Below are 24,744 nucleotides of genomic sequence, written 5' to 3' on the forward strand. Positions count from 1 at the left end.
TACAATCAACAAACATGCATCTATCTTCAAAATACACACAAAATTGAAAGATCCAACAATAGGTTAAGAAATGAATTAAGCAATAATTGCAGACAGAGATGCTAAACACACCCCAGAAACTGATGACAGAATATTTGAGAGAATCAGCAGAATGACTACTGAAAAGAACTCAGCAAGTTTCCTAAACACAAAATCAACTTACGAATTCAATAGTAAAAAAATTAAATACCATTAACAACATCAACAAAACTATAAAGCATTTAGCAATTAACCTAACAAAGAACAGAGAGGACTTGCAGAGGACATTACAGAGGACATTACAGACTATTCTCTGTTAAGTCCTAAATACTTTAATGGGTGAAAAATCTTACTAGCAAAAAAACCATAAATGGTCTGGAAATAACAATAGGAAAACATAAAATTTATATTGGGGAGACTATAACTACATAACTTTTAGGAGAAACAGGAAATCTTGGATGAGAAAAACATTTTATACTCTTAGCCAAGAAGATAATCACAAATATATCAGTTCTTTCCTCAAGGTAATTTATGGATTTAATACAATCACAATAAAAACTTCAAAGGCTTTCAAGGGAGTGAAACTTGACAAAGTTATTCTAAAAACCATCTGAAAGAACTAACAATCAAAAACAGCAAAATATCAGCATAATGATGCTGGACTGGCCTCATCACGTATCAAAATCACTTAAAAAGCTCAATTTATTAAAAGAGTATTACAGTTCTAATAACTAAAAATTAGTAAGTATAGTAGGATAGCTTATATGCATAATCTAAAATGCATCATATTCTACATTTTTATTTAAAACAAAGAAAACATTTTAAATTTGCAGGGAAGTAAAAATACACTAGTGATAGAAAATGCTTTTAATGAAATTCATTTTCATCACCCACCCACCTGTGAGAAAGCGTAGACACACAATAAGTGTTCTGAGCTGGGCCCCAAGGATTCCTTCTCCAGCTTCAGGCTATCTTTCATTAGGCTTAGAAGTTACCTCTTTGTCCTGGTTAAAGGATTATTGTGGCCCAATACCGCCAACACCCCTTGTATTTTCTGTTTGTGCATGTGGTAAAGACTTTGTGTTTACTGATATCAGCTGGTGGTTCCTGGCCACATCTGAACCCCCGGGAACGGTCAGAAATGCAGCTTCTCAGGTTCCACCCCACAGACACCATGTCAGAAACTCCGGGGGTGGAGACCAGTGGTCTGTGCTTTCTTTTGCTCTCCAGTGATGCACACACACCCGAGTACCACCTGTACTTCCAAGCCTTCAGGTGATGTCACAGCAGTCCCAGCACACGAGTCATTAGGCACTAAATGAGGCTTCTGTGTACCTTCCATCCCAACTAGTCTCCATGTCTCTGGAGGGAAGGGACTGTTTCTGATTTGTATCATGCTCACAGTTGGCCATGACTTGGCATGCACACACAGTACTTAACACAGTTATCTCCCAAACTCAAATAAAGATCAATGTGTTTAATGTCAACCATTCTTATGATTCCATCTTTCTGTAAATGTTTTATTTTTAAATTAAAATTATTTTAATTTAAAGAACTTAAAACTCTTTAGAAGTTCAGACAATAGAAGAAGCTGGTTTACCCCCACATGTTCCTCTCATGCTGTTTAATAGGATTATGTTATAAAAAGAGCTTCCCTGGTAGCTCAGCTGGTAAAGAACCCTCCTGTAACGTAGGAGACCCCGGTTCAACTCCTGGGTTGGCAGGATGCCCTGGAGGAGGGATAGGCTACCCACTCAGTATTCTTGGGCTTCTCTAGTGGCTCAGATGGTAAAGAATCCACCTGCAATGTGGGAGACCTCGGTTCAATCCCTGGGTTGGGAAGATCCCCTGGAGAAGGGAATACCCATTCCAGTATTCTTGCCTGCAGAATTCCATGGATAGAGGAGCCTGGCAGGTTACAGTCCATGGGGATGCAAAGAGTCAGACACAACTGAGTGACTTGCACTTTAGTTACAAATAGGCTCACAGTTAACATGTGGTTATGTAATGACACACAGATTCAAGTTGGCAGAACTTAGTATAGAAAAGCAATGCCATGTGGTTACTGAAATATAAACTCATGAAATGAAAAGTCTTACTAAATTATAGACAAGGTAAAAACTGGAATCCAGCAGGGACAATTTCAAACAGAAATACCTTTCCACCTTCCTGTTTTAAAGCGTCTTTACCTGAGGTGTGGTTGTGTGGTCAAGGAGATTCTCAGTGAGAGACAAGAGCAAGGCATCCAGTTCATCTGCAGCATCCTGTGGGAGACAAGACGCACAGATCTTAAACGACCCACTGACCACCAGACAGGTTTTTCCATATCCTTGCAGTGTATAATTTGGACTCATGCCTGGTTGGTGTTAATCTTGAAACAAATGGGGACATTCAGGAGCCATAGGTATCAGTGATTTCACTCGTGTTGGAGGGAACCTAGCGTACAGTCAGAACTTCAAAACACTCAAGGGTTTTGTGAATTTTCATACAGTTATTCCTTCTGGTAAGACTAAGACTTGGGTAGGGTTTAGGACTATGCTGGCTCTCAGCTCTTGAACCAGAGAAGAGAGGTAAAAGGTTCAGCCAGCAACAAGCCAGCACGTAAGGAGAGGCCTGAACTCCGAGCGCTTCGTCATTCACACGTGTGGGTGCTCTGTTCACAAAGGAGTATAATGTAAATTTCCCCCATAAACATTATTTAATGCTTTTGTCTAATCAATATTTGAAGCACCTTATACAAACAGAGTTCTGTATAGCAGTGCATGTATATGTGTTGGGGGGGGGGTGCATAGGATAAAAGATGGAACTCCAGTCTGGAAATAAGAGCAGTAAGCACCCAGGGTGTACCCTTTATTTATACATTTCTGTCTGCCTGTCCTCAGGCCATGGGACATCTCCAGTTCAGTGTTAACTGAATTTTAGTCACACGCATGAAGTAACTGTCTGCTCCCTCCTCCTGTCCCACTCCTCCTTACCCTGTGGGACCTGGTGAGCCCCGAAAGAGCCTGTGCATATCTCCACCACATGTATTAAAATTCTCTCTCTGACTGTACTACAAAACAGCTTGAAAGAGGAGGCCATGTCTCAGTCATTTTTTAATTTTCAAAGTCTAGCATGCTATCCTGATACATAATATGCAATAAATTTGGGGGAAAAATGTCCTCTGTTGCAAAACACGTCTGAGGTTCCACCTAATGATTTTCAATGATCCAACATGTCAATATATCATTTTAGGATTTTAATTAGCAGAAAGGAATTTCTGGATTGAAAATATTTTAGGTTCCTTTTTTAAAATCCCAAAGTTTTTTTTGACTACTGGGAATACAGGTAATTGCTAATGTTTTTCTTTTTATAAAATATTTGGTAAATTTCTATGATAAATGTGCTTGTGCAATACAAGTACAAATGGTAACTGTTCCTTTACAAAACTAATTTGTTGTTTAAATAGCAAATTAAAACATCCCCAGGGCAATGAACTGGGTTTCCATGATTTCTGAACTGGCATGGGTGTGTGGGGCTTCCCAGGTGACTCAGAGGTAAAGAATCCGCCTGCAATGTAGGAGAGGCAGCTTCGGTCCTCGGGTCAGAAAGATGCCTTGGAGAAGGAAATGGGAAAGCACTCGTTTTCTTGCCTAAAAAATCCCACGGACAGAGGAGCCTGATGTGCGGCAGTTCATGAGGTTGCAAAAAGACCCGGACACAAGTTAGCAACTAAACAACAATGGGTGTGTGACAAGTGGATACAAGAAAGGTAGGATTTGAGATAAGCTGGTTATAATACAACACAATTTCAGAATGTTACTTTTGATCAATCAATACTTATTTACTGCCTACCATGTGCAGTGTTCTGTTTCAAACACTAGGGAAGTAGAGTCAGCATACAGAAACCAAAAATAAGAGATCATCTAAAAAAACAAAATAACAACAAATAACTCAAAAATGGAGAAGAAACCCTGAGCTACTCTTGGGTTTGACAATAGGATTTGACAATAGGATTCTCCCTAGAGAAGTGAGGTTCAGTGCTTTCTTCACAGCTTAAGTTCTGGTGTCCATCAGAATTCACCAGATGTCCCGTATAACCAAGATTCAACTCAGTAGAATGTGAGGAGAAATCTGAAAAAGTGGCAGTAATTGTTACCTTTAGAGCAGACCCACTTTCTGCAGGTGTGGTTCGCATCAGAGCCACAGAGTCTCCACGGACGGGCACAGTGTTCTCATTTAATTCAGCACTAGGAAGAGAAAGGTATGTTCACATCATGAAGGACTGGCAGAGGTGACACAGGAGTCACAAGCAGCCTCCTCAGGAAGAAGAAAAACGAACTCTTCAATAAGAAATTAGTCCTGCTTTTCAACACACAAACTATCAACAAGAGATATCAAGAAAACAATGCCATTTAAAATTGCATTAAAAATAAAAATATAAATAAAATAAAATTGTATTAAAAATAATAAAATATCTAGGAATAAAGCTAATCCAGGAGGTAGAAGACCTTTATTTTGAAAACCATATTCTGAAAACTGATGAAAGAATCTGAAGATGATGCAAAGAAATGGAAAGATATCCCATGTTCATGTGTTAGAAGAATTAATATTGCCAAATGTCCACACTATCCAAAGCTATCTACAGATTTAATGCAATCCCTTTCAAAATGCCTATCAGGCCTTTTCACAGAACTAGGACAAGTAATCCTAAAATTTAGATGGAAAAGTTGTTGTTGTTTAGTTGCTCAGTCGTATCTGACTCTGCGATCCCATGGACAGCAGCACGCCAGTCTTCCCTGTCCTTCACCATCTCCCTGAGTTTGCGCAAACTAAGGTCCATCAAGTCAGTGAAGCCATCCAATCATCTCGTCCTCTGTCATCCCCTTCTCCTCCTGCCTTCAATCTTTCTCAGCATCAGGGTCTTTTCCAATGAGTCAGTTCTTCTCATCAAGTGACCAAAGTATTGGAGATTCAGCTTCAGCATCAGTCTTTCCAGTGAATATTCAGGACTGATCTCCTTTAGGATTGACTGGTTGGACCTCCTTCCAGTCCAATGGACCCTCGAGAGTCTTCTCCAACACCACAGTTCAAAAGCATCAATTCTTCAGCGCCCAGCTTTCTTGATGGTCAAACTCTCATCCACACATGACCACTGGAAAAACCATAGCTTTGAGTATACAGAACTTTGTCAGTAAAGTAATATCTCTGCTTCTTAATATGCTATCTACGTTGGTCATAGCTTTTCTTCCAAGGAGCAAGCGTCTTTTAATTTCATGGCTGCAGTCACCATCTGCAGTGATTTTGGAGCCCAAGAAAATAAAGCCTCTCACTGTTTCCACTGTTTCCCCATATACTTGCCATGAAGTGATGGGACTTCATGTGATCTTAGCTTTTTGAAAGTAGAGTTTTAAGCGAGCTTTCTCACTCTCCTCTTTCACTTTCATCAAGACGCTCTTTTAGTTCCTTTTCATTTTCTGCCATTAAAAAAGGTGGTGTCATCTCCATATCTGAGGTTATTGGAATTTCTCCTAGGAATCTTGATTCCAGTTTCTGCTTCATTCAGCCTGGCATTCGGCATGATGTACTCTGCATATAAGTTAAATAAGCAGGGTGACAATAAACAGCCTTCATGTACTCCCTTCCCAATCTGAAATCAGTCTGTTTCATATCTGGTTCTGTTGCTTCCTGACCTGCATACAGGTTTCTCAGAAGGTAGGTAAGGTGGTCTGGTATTCCTATCGCTTTAAGAATTTTCCACAGTTTGTTGTGATCCACACAGTCAAAGGCTTTAGCACAGTCAACAAAGCAGATGTTTTTCTGGAATTCTTTTGCTTTTTATACGATCCATTGGATATTGGCATTGGATCTGGTTCCTCTGCCTTTTCTAAATTCAGCTTGAACATCTGTAAATTCTTGGTTCAGGACTGTTAAAGCCTAGCTTGGAGAATTTTGGGCATTACTTTGCTAGTGTGTGAAATTAGTGCAATTGTGTGGTAGTTTGAACATTCTTTGGCATTACCTTTGGGATTGGAATGAAACCTGACCTCTTCCAGTCCCGTGGCCACTGCTGAGTTTTCCAAATCTGCTGGCATATTGAGTGCAGCACTTTCACAGCATTATCTTTTAGGATTTGAAATAGATCAGCTGGAATTCCATCACCTCCACTAGCTTTGTTTTTATTGATACTTCCTAAGGGCCACTTGACTTTGCACTCCAGGATGTTTGGCTCTAGGTGAGTGATCATACCATTGTGTTTATCTGGGTCATTAAGATCTTTTTTGTATAGTTCTTCCGTATATTCTTAAAACCTCTTCTTAATATCTTCTGCTTCTGTTATGCCCATACCCATTATTGTAATATGTCCTTTATTGTGCCCATCTTTGCATAAGATGCTCCCTTGGTATCTATAATTTTCTTGAAGAGATCTCTACTCCTTTCCATTCTATTGTTTTCCTCTACTTCTTTGCATTGATCACTGATGAAGGCTTTCTTATCTCCCCTTGCTATTCTTTGGAACTCTGCATTCAGATGGGTTTATCTTTCCTTTTCTCCTTTGCCTTTTGCTTCTCTTGTTTTCTCAGCTATTTGTAAGGCCTCATCACACAACCATTTTACCTTTTTGCATTTCTTCTTCTTGGGGATAATTTTGATCACTGCCTCCTGTACAATGTTACGAACCTCCGTCCATATTCTTCAGGCACTCTGTCCGTCAGATCTAATCCCTTTAATCTATCTGTCTCTTCCATGGTATCATCATAAGGAATTTGATTTAGGTCATACCTGAATGTGGTCTAGTGGTTTTCCCTACTTTCTTCAATTTACGTCTGAATTTTGCAATAAGGAGTTCACGATCTGAGCCACAGTCAGCTCCCAGTCTTGTTTTTTGCTGACTGTATAGAGCTTCTCCATCTTTAGCTGCAAAGAATATAATCAGTCTGATTTCAGTGCTGACCATCTGGTGATGCCCATGTGTACAGGCACCTCCTGTGATGTTGGAAGGGGGTGTTTGCTGTGACCAGTGTGTTCACTTTGCAAAACGCTTGCCTCTGCCCTGCTTCATTTTGTAACGCACGGCCAAACTTGTCTGTTACTCCAAGAATCTCTTGACTTCCTACTTTTGCATTCCACTCCCCTAAGATGAAAAGGACATCTTTTTTTTGGTGTTAGTTCTAGAAGCTCTTGTAGGTCTTCACAGAACTGTTCAACTTCAGCTTCTTTGGCATTAGTGGTTGGGGCATAAAATTTATATGGAAATTTATATGAAGGACCCCAAATCGCCAAAGTAACCCTGAGAAAAAAAGAATACAGCTAGAGGAATCACACTCCCGACTTCAAGCTATACCATAAAGCTACAATAATCAAAATGGTATAGTACTGGCATAAAAACAGACACATAGATCAATGGAACAGGATAGAGAGCCCAGAAATAAAGCCACGCACTTTTGGTCAATTAAGCCAAAATAAAGGAAGCAAGAACATACAGTAGGGAAGAGACAGTCTTTTCAATAACAACAGCTGGAAACCTGGACAGCTGCATGTAAAAATGAAATTAGAACATCTCATACCATACACAAAAATAAACTCAAAATAGATTAAAAAATAAAGTAAGACCAGAAACCATAAAACTCCTGGAAAACACAGGCAGAATGGTCTTTGACATAAAATATAACAATATTTTTTTTGGATCTGTCTCAAAGCAAAGGAAACAAAAGCAAAAATATAAACAATTAGATCTAATTAAACTTAAAAGCTTTTGTGGTGCAAAGGAAACCACTGACAAAACAAAGATAACAGAAAGAAAAAAAAATCTACAAATGATATGACCAATATGGGGTTAATACTCGAAATACATAAATGGCTCAAACGTCTCAATATTTAATAAAAATAAACAAACCAATAAAAAGTCGGCAAAGGGGTGGTGGGGGGAAGTGGGCAAAAGATGTGACAGACATTTTTCCAAAGAAGATATATACAGATAGAAAACAGGCACATGAAAAGATACTCAATATCACTGATCATCAGGGAAATGCAAACCAAACCCCCAGTGAGACATCACCTCACACCTGTCAGCATGGCTGCCATCAAAAAGAACATAAATAACAAATGCTGGCAAGGATGTGGGAATTCCCTTTGGTGAGAATTCCCTGTTGGTGGGAATGGAAGCTGGTGCAGCCACTATGGCAAACAGTATGGCAGCTCCTCAAAAAAACCAAAATGGAACTACTGTATGATCCAGCAATTCTGAGTGTATATCTGAAGAAAAAAACACTAATTTAACAAGATACGTGCCCCCCCCCCCAGTGTTTATAGTAGGGTTATTTACAATAACTAAGATATAGAAGTAACCTAAGTGTTCACCAAGATGAATGGATAAAGAAAATGTGGTGTATATATATGTAATGGAATATTACTCAGCCATAAAAAGAATGAAAAATTCCAACAACATGGATGCAGCTAGAGGATATTATGTTTAGTGAAATAAGTCAGACAGAGAAAGACAAATACTATATTTTGTCACTTACATGTGAAATCTAAAAAATAAACAAACAAATGAATATACAAGTGAAGTAGTCAGGAACAAATTTGCAGATATAAAGAACTAGGGGTTACCAGTGAGATAAGGTAAGTGAGGAGGGAGTGGGTAGTGGTAGGAAATCAATAAGCAGAAACTACTATGTATAAAAGATGCTTTACTCCTTGGAAGGAAAGTTATGACCAACGTAGACAGCATATTAAAAAGCAGAGACATTACTTTGCCAACAAAGGTCCGTCTAGTCAAGGCTATGGTTTTTCCAGCAGTCATGTATGGATGTGAGAGTTGGACTATCAAGAAAGCTGAGCACAGAAGAATTGATGCTTTTGAACTGTGGTGTTGGAGAAGACTCTTGAGAGTCCCTTGGACTGCAAGGAGATCCAACCAGTCCATCCTAAAGGAGATCAGTTCTGGGTGTTCATTGGAAGGACTGATGTTGAAGCTGAAACTCCAATACTTTGGCCACCTCATGTGAAGAGCTGACTCATTGGAAAAGCTCCTGATGCTGGGAAAGACTGAGAGCAGGAAGAGAAGGGGACGACAGAGGATGAGATGATGGGATGGCATCACCGATTCAATGGATATGGGTTTGGGTAAACTCTGGGAGTTGGTGATGGACAGGGAGGCCTGGTGTGCTGCCGTCCACAGGGTCACAGAGCCAGACAAGACTGAGCAACTGAACTACGTATAAAATACATAAGTTACAAGAATATTAATATAACCAATAATTTATAATAAATGTAAAAATAGAATATAATCCATAGAAATATTTAATCATTACATTGTACACCTAAAACAAATATAGTATTGTAAATCAATGAATAAGAATCCTGAGGCCAAACCAAAAAATTTTTTCAAAAAAGAGAGATTAGTTCTAGGTAGTTTACACTGCTACAAAATACAGAAAGCAGATGAAGAAACCCTTACAACGTATGTGTATACGGAAGAACACGTACAATGCTAATCTGTAACAAGTGTTTGTCCTTTAATAAAAGAATGAATATACTGTGGCAGTTAAAATGAAGAAACCATGGGCTTCTCTGGCGGCCCAGTGGTTAGGAATCTGCCTCGAAATGTAGGGAACACCAGTTTGATCCCTGATCCAGGAAGATCCCACACGCCACAGAGCCACAAAGACCATGTGCCACAACCACTGAGCCTGTGTCCAGAGCCCGAGTCACAACTGCTGAGCCCGTGTGCGGCGACTGCTGAGCCCGTGTACAGTGACTCCTGGGCCCATGTGCGGCGACTGCTGAGCCCGTGTGCAACAACTCCTGGGTCCGTGTGCAACAACTCCTGAACCCTTGTGCAACGACTCCTGAGCCCGTGCTCTACAGCAAAAAAAAGCCGCTGCAGTGAGAGGTCTGTGCACCACAACCAGAGTAACCCCACTCACTGAAAGTAGAGAGCCCGTGCGCAGCAATGGAGATCCCCAGCACAGCCAAAAGTAAATAAATACATCAATCTTCCAATGTTGGTGGAAATGTAAACAATACAGCCACTACAGAAGCCGGTGTGGAGATGCCTTAAAAAACTAGGAATAAAACTACCACATGACCCAGAAATACCCCTTCTAGGCATATACCTGAGGAAACCAAAATTGAAGACACGTGTACCCCCAGTGTTCACTGCAGCACTACTTATAATAGCCAGGACACGGAAGCAATCCAGATGTCCATCAATAGATGAATGGATAAAGCAGTTCTGGTACGTAGATACAATGGAAGAGTACTCAGCCATAAAAAGGAACACATTTGAGTTCACTCTAATCAGGTGGATGAACCTAGAGCCTATTACACAGAGTGAAGTAAGTCAGAAAGAGAAAAACAAATATTGTATATTAATGCACATACATGGAATCTAGAAAGACAGTACTGAGGAACCTACTGGCAGGGCAGCAATGGAGGTGCAGACGTTGATAACAGACTATGGACACGGGTGGCAAGGGGGAAGTAGCTGGTGAGACAGATAGAGACAGCCCCACGGAACCACATACACCATCACATAAAACAGACAGCCAGTGGAAATTTGCTGTCTGACTCAGGGAACTCAAACCAGGGCTCTGTAAGAACCTAGAGGGGTGGGGAAGGTGGGAGGGAGGGACGTGTGTGTATCTATGGCTGATTTATGTCCATGTATGGCAGAAACCAAAGCGTATTATAAAGCAATTATCCTTCAATAAAAAAATAAATTTTTAAAAAAGAATATGAAGAAATCATGGATAATTTTTTAAAATTCAGATATATCAAAACAAAAACCACTGAATTGTACACTGTAAATGGGTGAACTGCATTGCATAGTATTTGAACTGTATCTTAATAAAGCTGTTACTACAAAAACAAATGATCTGAACAGAAATTTCTCCAAAGCAGAAAAGATGTTCAATATCATTATTATTTTTTTAATTGGAGGATAGTTGCTTTACGATTTTGGGTTGGTTTCTGCCATACAATAACATCATTACGCTTAAGGTAAATGAAAATTAGGACCACATAGAGTTTTGTGGTTCATACTCACTGGGAGGGGTATAATTTTTAAAATGGAGAATAATAAACATTGGCAAGGATATGGAGAAACAGAAATGATCATACATTGCAGGCGGGACTGGAAAATGCCACAGCTGCCTTGGAAGGTAGCTGGGCAGGTCCTCAGTAAGCTAAAAATACTTACCACATGACTGAGCAACAACCCTCCCGGGTACACATTAAAGAGAACTGAAAGCAAGTCTACAAATTTTTTGTATGTAAACGTTCACGAATGACCTTATTCAAAATAGCCACAAAGCAGAAATAACAAGGGCTTCCCAGGTGGCTCAGTGGTACGGAATTCACCTGCCAGTGCAGGCAAGGCAGGTTCCACCCCTGGTCGGGAAGATCCCCTGGAGAAGGAAACAGCAACCCACTCCAGTATTCTTGCCTGGGAAATCCCATGCACAGAGGCCGGCAAGGTACAGTCCATGGGTTGCAAAAAGAGCTGGACTCAGTGACTAAACAACAAACAACGGAAATATCCATCGACACATGGATAAACAAAATATGGCATATCTACACAATGGACTATTATTCAGCTATGAAGTACCAAAACATACTACATGGGTACACCTTGAAAACATTATGCTAAATGAAAAAAGTCAGACACATATTTGTACAATTCCAGTTATATGAACCATCCAAAGTAGGAAAATCCAGTACAGGCAGAAAGCAGATGGATGGCTGCCAGGTACTCGACGAGGACGGGGAGAGACTCATACGGGGAGAATGCTTCTTTCAGGTGTGATGACAGTATTATGGAATTAATAGGGGTAAGGGCTGCACAACTCTGCCAAAGTACTAAAAAGCACTAAATCGCACACCTATAAAGTGTAAATGCACGGGAACTACAACTTTATAAAAAGGATAGAAGAAAAATGATCTAAATCTACTACAGCAAAATAGGATAATGTGACAAAGCTTGACATCTGGTGCACAGATACGTATTATGCAATCTCTACAGCTTTCTTATGCCTGAAATATTCCCTTTTAGAAAGGGGGTACAGCAATTTTTTAAAAGTCTAGTATGGCAAGGGGAAGAAAAATCAGAGTAACTGGAAAGGAAAAGACCCAGAAACAGACCCAAGTTTATATAAAAGTATATAAGAACATGAGTATTATTTATTTATTTATTTATTTTTTGCAAAAAAGGGAAGTTTATTGCTGATTCGAGTCAGGGCTTACTGCCGCAACCAACGCAGTGGTGCAGGGTCAGAAAGCCATGAGCATTATTTAAAGCAGGGGTCCCCAACCTCTGGGATCTAATGCCTGATGATCTGAGACAAAACTGATGTAATAATAACAGAAATAAAGTGAACAATAAATGTAATGTGCTTGAATCATCCCGAAACCATCCCCGCTACTCCTGGTCCATGAAAAACTGTCTTCCATGGAATTGGTCCCTGGAGCCAAAAAGGTTGGGGATTTCTGCTTTAAAGGATCCATCTCAAATGCTGGAAGGAAAATAGATGATCAGAACACCAACAGCCATGAAGAGAAATAAATGTGGAAGTTGGATATTCTAACATCTTTCCAGCTTCAGTGAAATTTCTGATAAACAACTGGGTAGTTACATCTTCATTATTTCCCTCTTCACAAAAAAAGTTTATGAGGAGGTTATTCTAAAAGGCTTCAATATAACAGTATTAAAAATGTTGTGGGCAAGGGACTTCCCTGGTGGTCCAGTGGTAAAGAGTCCACCTTGCAAGCAAGGAGACTCAGGTTTGATCACCGGTTAGGGAACTAAGACCCCACATGCCACAGGGCAACGGAACCCATGTGCTGCAACGACTGAAGCCCACGGACCGCAACTAGTGAGTCCATGTGCTGCACTGAAAGATCCCGCCTAACGAGACAGAGATCCCTCATGCTGCAACTAGGACCTGATGCAGCAAAATAAAGCAGTAATTTTTAAGGGATGTGGGAAACTTGATTTATTAGAATTAATTAAAAGGTTAAGCCGGAATTCCAGTTGTACCCTGATCACCAACGAGTACGTTTGCTGAGTACTAACTGTAAAGTCCTCTATACAAAGCATGCACTTAAGTGTTATGTTGATGACAGCACCTGGAACTGAAGAGCATTAATCAGAATATTCACTCAACAACGTTTAGCACCAAGTAAGCACAGAACACTGGACACACACAGATGAACGAAACAAACCGGCATAGAGCAGGGGGCAGAAATCTAGTAAGATAAATAAATGGTCTAACAGTCAACGAGAAAAGATGCAGAAAGAACTCAGAGGGAACCGTGAAGACACCTGCGTGCGTCACGTGAGAGCCTGTAGAAACAAAGTTTGTAGAAACAATCCACTGTGCTGACAGCGTGGCACCAAGACAGCTGCCACCCCGGAGAGGCGCTGCACGTGCTCCTCAGCAGGCAGCTCACAACACTGACAGCATCGTCACAGGTTTCAATCAGCTGAAGAAGGACGAGACTGAGAAAGACTCATCAGGAGCAGCTTCAAAGGATCTAAAAGCAGGGCTTAGGAAGCTATGTATGAATGGACAGAAGAGTGAGTCAAACTATCTTTCAAATAGATATTCCAAAACCATGTGGTCACAGACTTGAAAAAAGGGGAAAAAAAGCACCCCCAAAGAAAGGTGAGAGGAAAAGAGCATCAGTTTACTCCCATCCCCCCAGCACTGTACCTGTCTGTGGGAGTATCCTCAACACTGGCATTTTTGTGACTTAATAAGCGATCTTCTCTTGCAACCTAAGAAAAGGAAATCACAAAAATTAAATCTCTATTGATGATACTAAAGTAAGAAGAAATTTATATTCCTTTGCAGTAAAAACTGAAACACCAGTTTCCTTCTGTTCTAGAAAGAGGCAATCACAGTTCATCCATGCAATATAAGTTAACTGCACCCAGTGCGGTCCTATTCACACCTGAACTCACACACCAAGTGCCCATTTCAATACATAGGTATGCAAATCCATACGCTTTACTAGACAGCTCTCCATGATTTAAGACACCACCGTATGTTGGTCAATATACACAGAATCCAAAAAGATTCAATGCCAGAATTTTTCAAATTTATCAAAAGAAGAAATAGATGTTAAGCTGTGTATTTGGCTTTTTGTTTTTCCTTGAATATTTCAGAAGAGAATTCTAAAACATCTTTCTGAAGAAGTCAGTTTTTCCCTTAATTTTATTGAGATATCATTTACATACAGCAAAATGCCACGTTTTAAATGTATGATGATGAGTTCTGAAAAATATACAGGGGTACCTAATCAACACTACAGTCAACAGACATAACATGTCCACTGCCCCCAAACGTTCCCTTGAGGTTTCCAATGCAATCCCATCAAAAACCCGCACATGCAGCCAGCCGTGATCTGGACTTCTTTTTGGCCTGCAGGTTTCTGATGCTGCGCGCAGGCTCTCTCCAGCTGCAGTGACCGTGGGCTACTCTTCGTTGCAGCACATGGGCTTCTCGTTGTGGTGGCTTCCCTTGTGGAGCACAGGCTCCTAGGTACGTGGGCTTCAGGAGCTGCAGCACTATAGTTGCATATAAAAGGATTTATAACACCTGTCTTCTGTGCTTCCCTCTTCAGAGAGGCATGATGTTTTTGAGGTTCACCCATGGTGTTGCATGCATCAACATATTCCTTTTTATGTGATGAGTAGCTTTACACTTTACAGATATAGCCTGATTTGTTTATCTGTTTCCTTGCTGACGGACATTTGGATCACTTCTAGTTTTTACCTATTAAAAGCAAAGCTGCCAGAAGCATTCATGTACCAATATCTGTATGAACCTATGTTTTCAGTTCTCTTGGATAAATACCTAGGAGTGGGACTGCTGGGTCACACGAGAAGTGTGTGTTTAATATATTACCAAACTCCTTTCTAAATTACCTGCCATATTTTATGTTCTTAACAGCCGTGTGCATTGCAGGCAGCGCATTACTGCCCACACGGGGATGGTCGGTTAACTCTAGCTATGAGGTACGGGCTTGGCTGCAGATTATCTGCACAGACAGCCCTGCTCGAGCTGAGGCCCCACTCTCTCCCCATTCTGCTGTGAACACTCGTCATGTCGGGTCTTAGATCCTGGGCAATGTCCTTTCCATCTAAGTGGAGACGTTTTCCTTAATCTTTAATATGTTGAACTATACTGGTTTTTGAATGATAAACCACCTTTTCCCCCAAGATAAACTCTGGGCCACGGTTACTACCCTGTTTATAAACTGTTGAGTACGACCTGCTTCTATTTTGTTTAGGACTTTCAATCTGTAGCAGCTTTTTCTGTACAATCACTCTCTGGCTTTGGTATCGGGGTAAAACCAGCCTTGGAAGTGAGCTGGGACATGCTTCCTGCTCTTCTATTTCCTGCAAGAGCTTATGCAGAACTGTTATTATTTCTTCCTTAAATGTTCAGTAATCTTAACAGTGAAGACATCTGGTCCTGAGTTTTTCCTTGTAGGATGATTTTAAACTACAAAACAAAATCTCTTTCATTTAGAGCTATTGAAGTTATTTCTCTCTCTTGTTTGAGTCAAGATAGATTCAGAAATACAACTGAAATGTCAGGTGATGACAGCTGCCACCACCTCTGCTGCTACAAGAGGCAGTGTCAGCATCGGGATCAACATTTGCTAAACACTCACTATGTGCCTGCCAGGAGTCACCCCATGGCCTTCATATTTATTATTTTATTTCATCCTTACAATCCACCTGAGGGTAGGTATTACCATTACCCCCATTTAAACATAATTTAACTGAGGCTCAGAGAAATAAACTAAGTTGCCAAGTCACAAAGCTAGTAGGTGGCAGATAAGAAACAGGATTCAAACTCCAGCTGTCTAATTCCAGAGCCTGTACTAACATATTTCATAATTATTTTTACATGTAAACATTATGTTTTATGTTTCCATCTGGGTGAGAAGGTACAGAAAGCACACAAACAACATCCCTCAAGTTCTTCCAGTTCTCTTCAAGGCCTGAGCCTGGGACAGGATGGGTAAAGAGCCTCTTCTCACAACAAGGTACTGGGAAATCCTTGCTGACAACAGGATGCAGTAAGACAGGCTTCTGACCTATTTCAGCACAGAGGGTAAATCTGACAGGTGGGAGTGCCAAGGAAAAGCCGATTTTGAGAGCATGGATGCCATTAACTTCTTGGGGGCTGGTCACACTGCGTCCTTCACAAGATGTCACAACCAACGCTTTGTCTTGCAACCATCACTCAGTTGCTAATAACATGACTGATAACTTTACTGAATCAGCTATTCAGCTAATAATTTTGCTGAACTCGGATAGATGGATGGGAGGAAAAGTGAATTGATAAAGACCCAAAATCACTCTAGGGTTTCCAACTGTAAAAGTGACAAAAGATTAGGGACTCACTTCTACAGGAATTTGACTTTTAAAAAACTTTATTCTTTTTACTTCATGACTGCCCCGTCCTAATCTACTCTGACTAGAATTTAGAGCTGGAAAGGCATTTGCCACCTTGAGCGTATTTCCTGGTTTTACCCTCTGTCTCATCACCAGCCTGCTCGCTCATGTCCACCATCTGTGTGTGTTCTTGTTCCATAGGGTATCCTTCCACCTCAGTGGGACCCTAGTGAAGGCAGCTTACCTTCTGCACTGCTTCTACTTGAGCCTTCAAAATATTACTCTTCAAGTCAGGAGGAACTCTCCTGGTATTCAGCGCTGGGCTGTCGATGGCATTATTCAGACATTTCTCAGTTAACTTTACCACTTCCTCCTGGACATTAAAAACACACTGTGAGCAACTCTGAGAGGATTCAACTAAATGGAAACAGAAAAGGACAGATGCAAGTTCCTATCCAGACAACTAGGGAGTCATGTGTTTCAGGTAGCCATCTTATTCCAGGAGGAGTCAGCTCTTAACTTGAGGTTTTAAACTAAGATCAGTAATCACAAATAAGGTAGGGACCCCTGAAAATCATCGAGCCCAATTTCCTGTCTTTAAGCCAACTGAATAACTAACGATACTACCCTGGAAAAACGTCTGAATTAAACCACACATGAAGAATGTGTGCCATCTGCTATAATTAATTTCAATGGATTATAGGTTGGGCCCTAAACTAACTGATCCCTAGAGCTGTTACTGGGTAGATGCCTGTGCTTGAGACTTAAGTTATTTGGCCACAAAGAGGCCACTCTCAGGTAAAAACTTACTAAAATGATAAAATAAAGCACAAGTTCATTGAATGAAGATCATAATTAAACAACATACATTAACTATTAAGAAAAGAAATGGGAGAAAAATTAATAATTTTAATTGTCTACACTACAGCTGGTATTTTACCTAATTTAAAATAAATGACAATCAATAACAACAATCACCATCACCATCATCCTTACTGTGTGCTGTGCTAAGTCGCTTTGGTCATGTCCAACTCCTTGCGATCCTGTGGACCAGAGCCCGCCAGGCTCCTCTGTCCATGGCATTTCCCAGGTAAGAATACTGGAGTGGGCTGTCATTTCCTTCTGAAGGGGATCTTCCCGACCCAGGGACTGAACCTGTGTCTCCTGCATCTCCTGCACTGGCAGGGAGGTTCTTCACCACTAGTGACACCTGAGAAGCCCTGTCCTTACTATGGTTACCATTTAATACTGGTCTAAATAAAACTCACTCTAAACATTTTCTTAGCCTCAGATATAGCTTTTGTTCTGTAAAACAGGCCATCTGCCAATGTACAGGATTACATATTGCACCGTTTGTTCAGATTTGAAAAAATTTAACTATGTGCTTATTCTAATATGGTTTTTCTTAGTGTGGTCTCCACATACCTGTCTCTGGGTGGGATCCCATAATCTGAATGTTTAACAAGCTTTCCCATGTGACTCTGATATATATAAAAGTTTGAGAATCACTAGTTTGTACTAGATTGTATCCTCCAAGTCTACAGAATGGTTCCTAGTAATTGAGAGAAGACCCTATACCCTTTTTCAGTCATGACTAGTTCACATCATATGAGCAGGCAATGCCGCTTCTGGGTACACATCCAAAGGACATAAATTCATGATCCCAAATAGGCGTCTGCACCCCCCACATTCACTGCGGCATTATGCACAGCAGCCAAGACATGGGGATAACCTAAATGTCCATCAAGATGAAAGGACACAGAAGATGTCAAATGCACAGACACACACACATAAATATACATACACAATGAAATATTGTTCCACCTTTAGAAAGAAGGAAATCCTGCCATTTCCAACAACACAGACGAAGCTGGAAGGAATTATGCTAAGTGAATTAAGTCAGATAGAGAGTAACAAATACATCATGGTATTACTTAAATGTGGATTCTTAAAAAAAAATCCAGCTCAGAGAGTAGAATGGTTGCCAGAGACTAGGGGTGGAGAAATAGGGGGAGGTTGGTAAAAGTTATCAGATCCTGAGGACCCAATGTACAGGATGATGACTAAAGTTAATTACACTGTTTTTTATGCTTGAAATGTGCTGAGAGCAGATCTCAAGCATTCTCACCAAAAAACAAACAAAAAGGAAACTAACTAAAGTAAGGTGAGATTGTGTTAACTATCAATCTGACTGTAGGAATCATTTCACAATGTATACTTCTATCAATTTATCAAATTGCACATTTTAAATGTGTTTAAATTTTGTCAATTATACCTCAATAAGGGGCCTGGAATGTTAGGCCCACACATTAAAGTTAATTGGAAGTGGTCAAACATGAGATGGCAAGAGTGAACATTGACATTTTAGCAATCAATGAACTAAAATGGACTGGAATGGGTGAATTTAATTCAGATGACCATTATATCTACTACTGTGGGCAGGAATACCTTAGAAGAAATGGAGTAGCCCTTATAGTCAATAAGAGTCCGAAATGCAGTACTTGGGTGCAATTTCAAAAATGACAGAATGATCTCTATTCGTTTCCAAGGCAAACCATTCAGTATCACAGTAATCCAAGTCTATGCCCCAACCACTAATGCCAAAGAAGCTGAAGTTGATAGGTTCTAGTAGTCCTAGAAGATCTTCTAGAACTAACACCAAAAAAAGATGTCCTTTTCATCACAGGGGAATGAAATGCAAAAGTAGGAAGTCAAGAGATTCCTGGAGTAACAGGCAAGTTTGGCCGTGGAGTACAAAATGAAGCAAGGCAATGGCTAAGAGTTTTGCCAAGAGAACGCACTGGTCATAGCAAATGCCCTCTTCCAACATCACAAAAGACGACTCTACAAATGGATGTCACCAGATAGTCAACACCGAAAGTAGACTGATTATATTCTTTGCAGCCATAGATGGAGAAGCTCTATACAGTCAGCAAAAAATAAGACCGGGAGCTGACTGTGGCTCAGATCGTGAACTCCTTATTGCAAAATTCAGACGTAAATTGAAGAAAGTACGGAAAACCACTAAACCTAAATCAAATCCTTTATGATGATACAGTGGAAGTTACAAATAGATTCAGGGGATTGGATCTGACAGAGTGCCTGAAGAATTATGGATGGAGGCTCATAACATTGTACAGGAAGCGGTGATCAAAACCATCCCCAAGAAGAAGAAATGTAAAAAGGCAAAATAGTTGTCTGAGGAGACCTAAAAATAGCTGAGAAAACAAGAGAAGCAAAAGGCAAAGGAGAAAAGGAAAGATATATCTATCTGAATGTAGAATTGCAAAGAATAGCAAGGAAAGATAAGAAAGCCTTCCTCAGTGATCAATGGAAAGAAATACAGGAAAACAATACAACGGGAAAGAGGAGAAATGTCTTCAAGAATATTAGAACTACCAAGGGAACATTTCATGCAAAGATGGGCTCAATAAAGGAAAGAAACACCATGGACGTAACAGAAGCAAAAGATATTAAGAAGAGGTGACAAGAATACACAGAACTATACAAAAAAGATCTTAATGACCCAGATAACCACAATGGTGTGATCACTCACCTAGAGTCAGACATCCTGGAGTGCAAAGTCAAGTGGACCTTAGGAAGCATCAATAAAAACAAAGCTAGTGGAGGTGATGGAATTCCAGCTGATCTATTTCAAATCCTAAAAGATGATGCTGTGAAAGTGCTGCACTCAACATGCCAGAAATTTTGAAAAACTCAGCAGTGGTCACAGGACTGGAAAAGGTCAGGTTTCATTCCAATCCCAAGGAAAGGTAATGTCAAAGAATGTTCAAACCATTGCACAACTGAACTCATCTCACAAGCTAGCAAAGTAATGCTCAAATTTTTCCGAGTTAAGCTTCAACAGTACATGAACCAAGAACTTTGAGATTTCAAGCTGGATTTAGAAAAGGAAGAGGAACCAGAGATCAAATTGCCAACATCCATTGGATCACAGAAATAGCAAGAGAATTCCAGAAAAAAATCTGGAACATGAAACATTCTGCTTCACTGACCATACTAAAGCCTTTGACTGTGTAGATCACAAAAAAAACAGTGGAAAATGCTTAAAGAGATGGGAATAAAAGACCACTTAACCTGCCTCCGGAGAAATTTGTATGCAGGTCAAGAAGCAACAGTTAGAACTAGACATGAAACAAGGACTGGATCCAAATTGGGAAACAAGTACAAGAAGGCTGTGTATTGTAACCCTGCTTATTTAACTTAGATGCAGAGAACATCCTGCTAAATGCTGGGCTGTGTGACTCACAAGCTGGAATCAAGATTGCTGGGAGAAATATCAATAACCTCAGATATGCAGATGATACTACCCTTATGGCAGAAAGTGAAGAGGAACTAAAGGGCTCCTTGATGCAAGTGAAAGGGGAGAGTGAAAAAGCTGGCTTAAAACTCATCATTCAGAAAACTAAGATCACGGCATTAAGTCCCATCACTTCACAGCAAATAGATGGTGAAACAATGGAAACAGTGAGAGACTTTATTTTCTTATGCTCCAAAATCATTGCAGATGGTGACTGCAGTCATAAAACTAAAAGATGCTTGTCCCCTGGAAGAAAAGCTATGACCAACAAAGATAGCATATTAAAAAAGAGACATTACTTTACCGACAAAGTTCCGTATACTCAAAGCTATGGTTTTTCCAGTGGTCATGTATGGATATGAGAGTTGGACCATAAAGAAAGTTGAGCGCTGAAGAATTGATGCTTTTGAACTGTGATGTTGGAGAAGACTCTTGAGAGTCCCTTGGACTGGAAGGAGATCCAACCGGTCAGTCCTAAAGGAAATCACTCCTGAATATTCATTGGAAGGACTGATGCTGAAGCTGCTGATCACCTGATGAGAAGAACTGACTCATTGGAAAAGACCCTGATGCTGAGAAAGACTGAAGGCAGGAAGAGAAAGGGACGACAGAGGATGAGACGGTTGGATGGCATCACCTACGCAATGCACAGGAGTTTGAGCAAGCTCTGGGACTTGGTGATGGACAGGGAAGACTGGCATGCTGTAGTCCATGGGGTCACAAACAGCTGGACATGACTGAGTAACTGAACTGACTGATGAAGGCAGGAAAAATAGCACAGCATAGCTAGTTGAGTCACACAGTTGTGTCTGACTCTTTGTGACCCTATGGACTGTAGACTGGCAGGATCCTCTGTCCAAGAGGATTCCTCCCTTCCTCCTCCAAGGGATCTTCCCATCCCAGATATCAAACCCAGGTCTCCCACATTCTAGGCAGATTCTTTACTATCTGAGCCACCAGGGAAGCCCGCTGAGGACAAAAGACGAGATGGATGGATGGCATCACCAACTCAATGGACATGAGTTTGAGCAACCTCTGGGAGATGGTGAAGGACAGGAAAACCTGGCATGCTGCAGTCCATGGGGTCGCAGAGTTGGATATGACTGAGCAACTGAACAACACGAATGGCTAGTTCAAATGCACTGACATTTTCTTTTCAGAGAGAATTACATTGTAGACTTTGTATTATATGCTCAACATTTATATTTCCATGTCATAGCATCTCAAAGCAGCCTGCCACAGACCTAGGCAGATATTTCTCTTCCTGCCTACATTAAAAATCAAGAATTCAACACACACATCACAAAAGTACTTGTGATTGTTACCATCTTTCTGGAAGGCAATTTTGCAAATGTACCAAAGGCTTTAAAATTATTTTTGAAATCTGACTTAACACTTCTGCCATGCCAAGTGGTTTTTGCAGGATCTTACTTCCCGGATCAGGGATTGAACATGAGCCCTCAGCAGTGAAAGAGCTGAGAACTAACCATTGGACCACCAGGGAATTCCCAAACCTAACACTTCTACTTCCTAGGAAAATAATCAAAGATAATGCAGGATATTTATTTCTAAGACTGTTTGTCACAACACTGATTATGACAGTGAAAATTAGCAAAATGTCTAATAGGAGACTGAGTAAACACAACATTGACCTATGCATGCCATTTAACTATTATCTGTAATGTGTTATTGAAATAAAGAGATTACAACTGATTAGCTATAGAACAATGTTAACTGTAGTTATCTCTTAGGACTGGGATAATGGACATTTTATAATTTCTTGCTTTTTAAAATCTACATTTTGTGGGGAATTCCCTGGCAGTCCAGTGGTGAGCACTCAGCACTTTCAGTCAGGGCTCAGATTCAGTCTCTGGGGAACTAAGATCCTGAAAATGCACAGCATGACCAAAAAAAACCCCAGAAATAAACATAAATAAAATCTGTATTTTATACAGTTACCTTCCATGTATATAAAAGAAAAAGATTACTGAAATACAAGTTCAGTGTAACAGCTATAAAACATTTTCATATAGTTTTATTATAGGATGCAAATCCAACAATATCCAGTTACTATGCTGTTGATATGTCTGCCCTGGATGGCCAACATGTGCAAACAGAGATCCAAAATAATTAAAAAGACACCCTGATTCCTAAACACCCCAAGTTAGACCTGTTCTAACAAGACTGGATGCTCAAACTCTCCTGCAGAGGCGTCCTCACTGTCAGAATCAGCTTAGTTACGCGCTAATGTCAGGTTAAAGAGGATCCAAAGTCCACTTCAGTTTGCTACTGAGCCAGGGCTCATGCGCCTGCAGTGCAGAAAGCCAGACTGACGGCAGGAGTTTGCAGAAAACTAGGGGTGTATTTGCAGGGCACCCAGGAAGGAGGACAGGCAGCTCATGTACAAGGACCAGAACCCCCTGATGCCTTCTGGCAAAGGCCTTTAAAAACGGCGCGAGTGCACAGGGTCCAGGACGTGTGGTCAGCCTGCGGACCTTCTTCTGACTGGCTGTGCTTCGTTGCTCGGTCATGTCCAGCTGTGTGCGACCCTACAGACGGTAGCCCGCCAGTCTCCTCTGTCTGTGGGATTCTCCAGGCAAGAATACTGGCGTGGGTTGCCATGCCCTCCTCCAGGGGCTTTTCCCAACCCAGGGATTGAACCCAGGTGTCCCACATTGCAGGCGGATTCTTTACCGTCTCAGCCACTGGGGAAGGCCTCTGATTGTTTGGTGATGAGGTAATAGGGTGATATCTTCAGAACCTCAACCTTCTGGCTCCAACCAGTCTGGGGACCACCTGCCTGTGGTCATCATGTAGTCATCATTGCCCATGTGGGTGGGGGGGGGAAGGTCTTAGTTTTTGCAGAACAACTCAAAGACAGGCACAGACAGTTATCCATATCCCTTCAGAACGAATGAGAAGTCCTGTGATGCTCTTGTCCTAAACATTAACTGCTAGACTCTGCTCTTTGGAATTTGGGGAAGGTCCAGGAGATTACCATCTTTTTCCTACAAACAGGAAATAGGGATGTGGAGAGGCTTTTTGTACCTGGGATGGCCCCACAGGGTCCTGTTTGGGGTCCAATTCTCCCTTTTCTTTGATGCTCCTCAATTCTGAGGGGAAAAGGGGTAAAATTAGGAAGGGAATCAATTTTTAGACAGATTAACCACAAACTCAGCAGGGGAAGTCAGTTTTAGGGGGACTTGGTTTCAAGTTCTGAACCAGAATGCCATTAGATCCAGACTCAAAACCACTCTTGAAACAATCTTGGCTAGAAAACATAGGTAGGCCATTTATACATTCAAACACATAATGCAAAGTATTGGTATAAGTAGTAAAACTAAAAAAAAAAAAAAAATGGTATTTTTTTTTAAAACACAGAGAGATCTTATTTCTGAGAGCTCCTTCTTTAAATGCCTTAGAAAAATTGAAATTATTTAATTTTAAAAAATTATATAAGCCTTTTAAGTAAAGTGAAGTTCTTTTTAGCTCTAACTTTGGGAAGATGCAAAGAGTTATTTTAAGATTGGTATGGTTTACTCTTTTTGAGGATTTAATAAAATTTGGACCCACTTTCCTAAAAAATATGTAACTGAATTAAAGCAAGAATAGGAGCTTCCTTGGTGGTCCAGTGATTAAGAATCCACCTTGTCCATACAGAAGAGGTGGGTTCGATCCCTGATCAGGGAACCTGATTCCACATGCCACAGAGCAACTAAGCCCATGCATCGCAACTACTGAACACAAGCACTTTAGAGCTCATGCTCTGAAACCAGAAAGAAGCCCCTCACTCACTGCAACTAAGACCCAGTGCAGCCAAAATAAATAAAACAAAAAATAAAAAAGAATATGTGTTCCATTTCATAGGGTTTAAGACATCTCTTATAATTATTTGTGGGTAGATCCGTGATCTGCAAGAATCTTGCTTTAGAAGAATAAATACAATTTACCTTGAATTTTTACTAAATAAACACAAAGGTTTTAACCACTTTATAAATTGCTTCTTCCC

The 24,744-nt window shown here is 40.6% G+C and overlaps 1 protein-coding gene across 4 annotated transcripts in view; it reads right to left on the bottom strand.

The window, feature by feature from the left end:
- Nucleotides 1-24,744, bottom strand: part of EPB41L5 (erythrocyte membrane protein band 4.1 like 5) — a 156,822-nt gene that overhangs the window by 10,785 nt on the left and 121,293 nt on the right. For all 4 annotated transcript variants that reach the window (XM_065931382.1, XM_065931380.1, XM_065931381.1 and 1 more), the window contains 4 exons: nt 16,659-16,787; nt 13,716-13,780; nt 4,157-4,247; nt 2,208-2,282 (listed from right to left, as the gene is read on the bottom strand). In XM_065931382.1, coding sequence (XP_065787454.1) covers nt 2,208-2,282; nt 4,157-4,247; nt 13,716-13,780; nt 16,659-16,787 — 360 coding nt within the window. The remainder of the gene's footprint in view (nt 1-2,207; nt 2,283-4,156; nt 4,248-13,715; nt 13,781-16,658; nt 16,788-24,744) is intronic.

This window comes from Muntiacus reevesi, chromosome 3, assembly GCF_963930625.1.
Source record: "Muntiacus reevesi chromosome 3, mMunRee1.1, whole genome shotgun sequence".
Classification (NCBI taxonomy): Eukaryota; Metazoa; Chordata; class Mammalia; order Artiodactyla; family Cervidae; genus Muntiacus; species Muntiacus reevesi.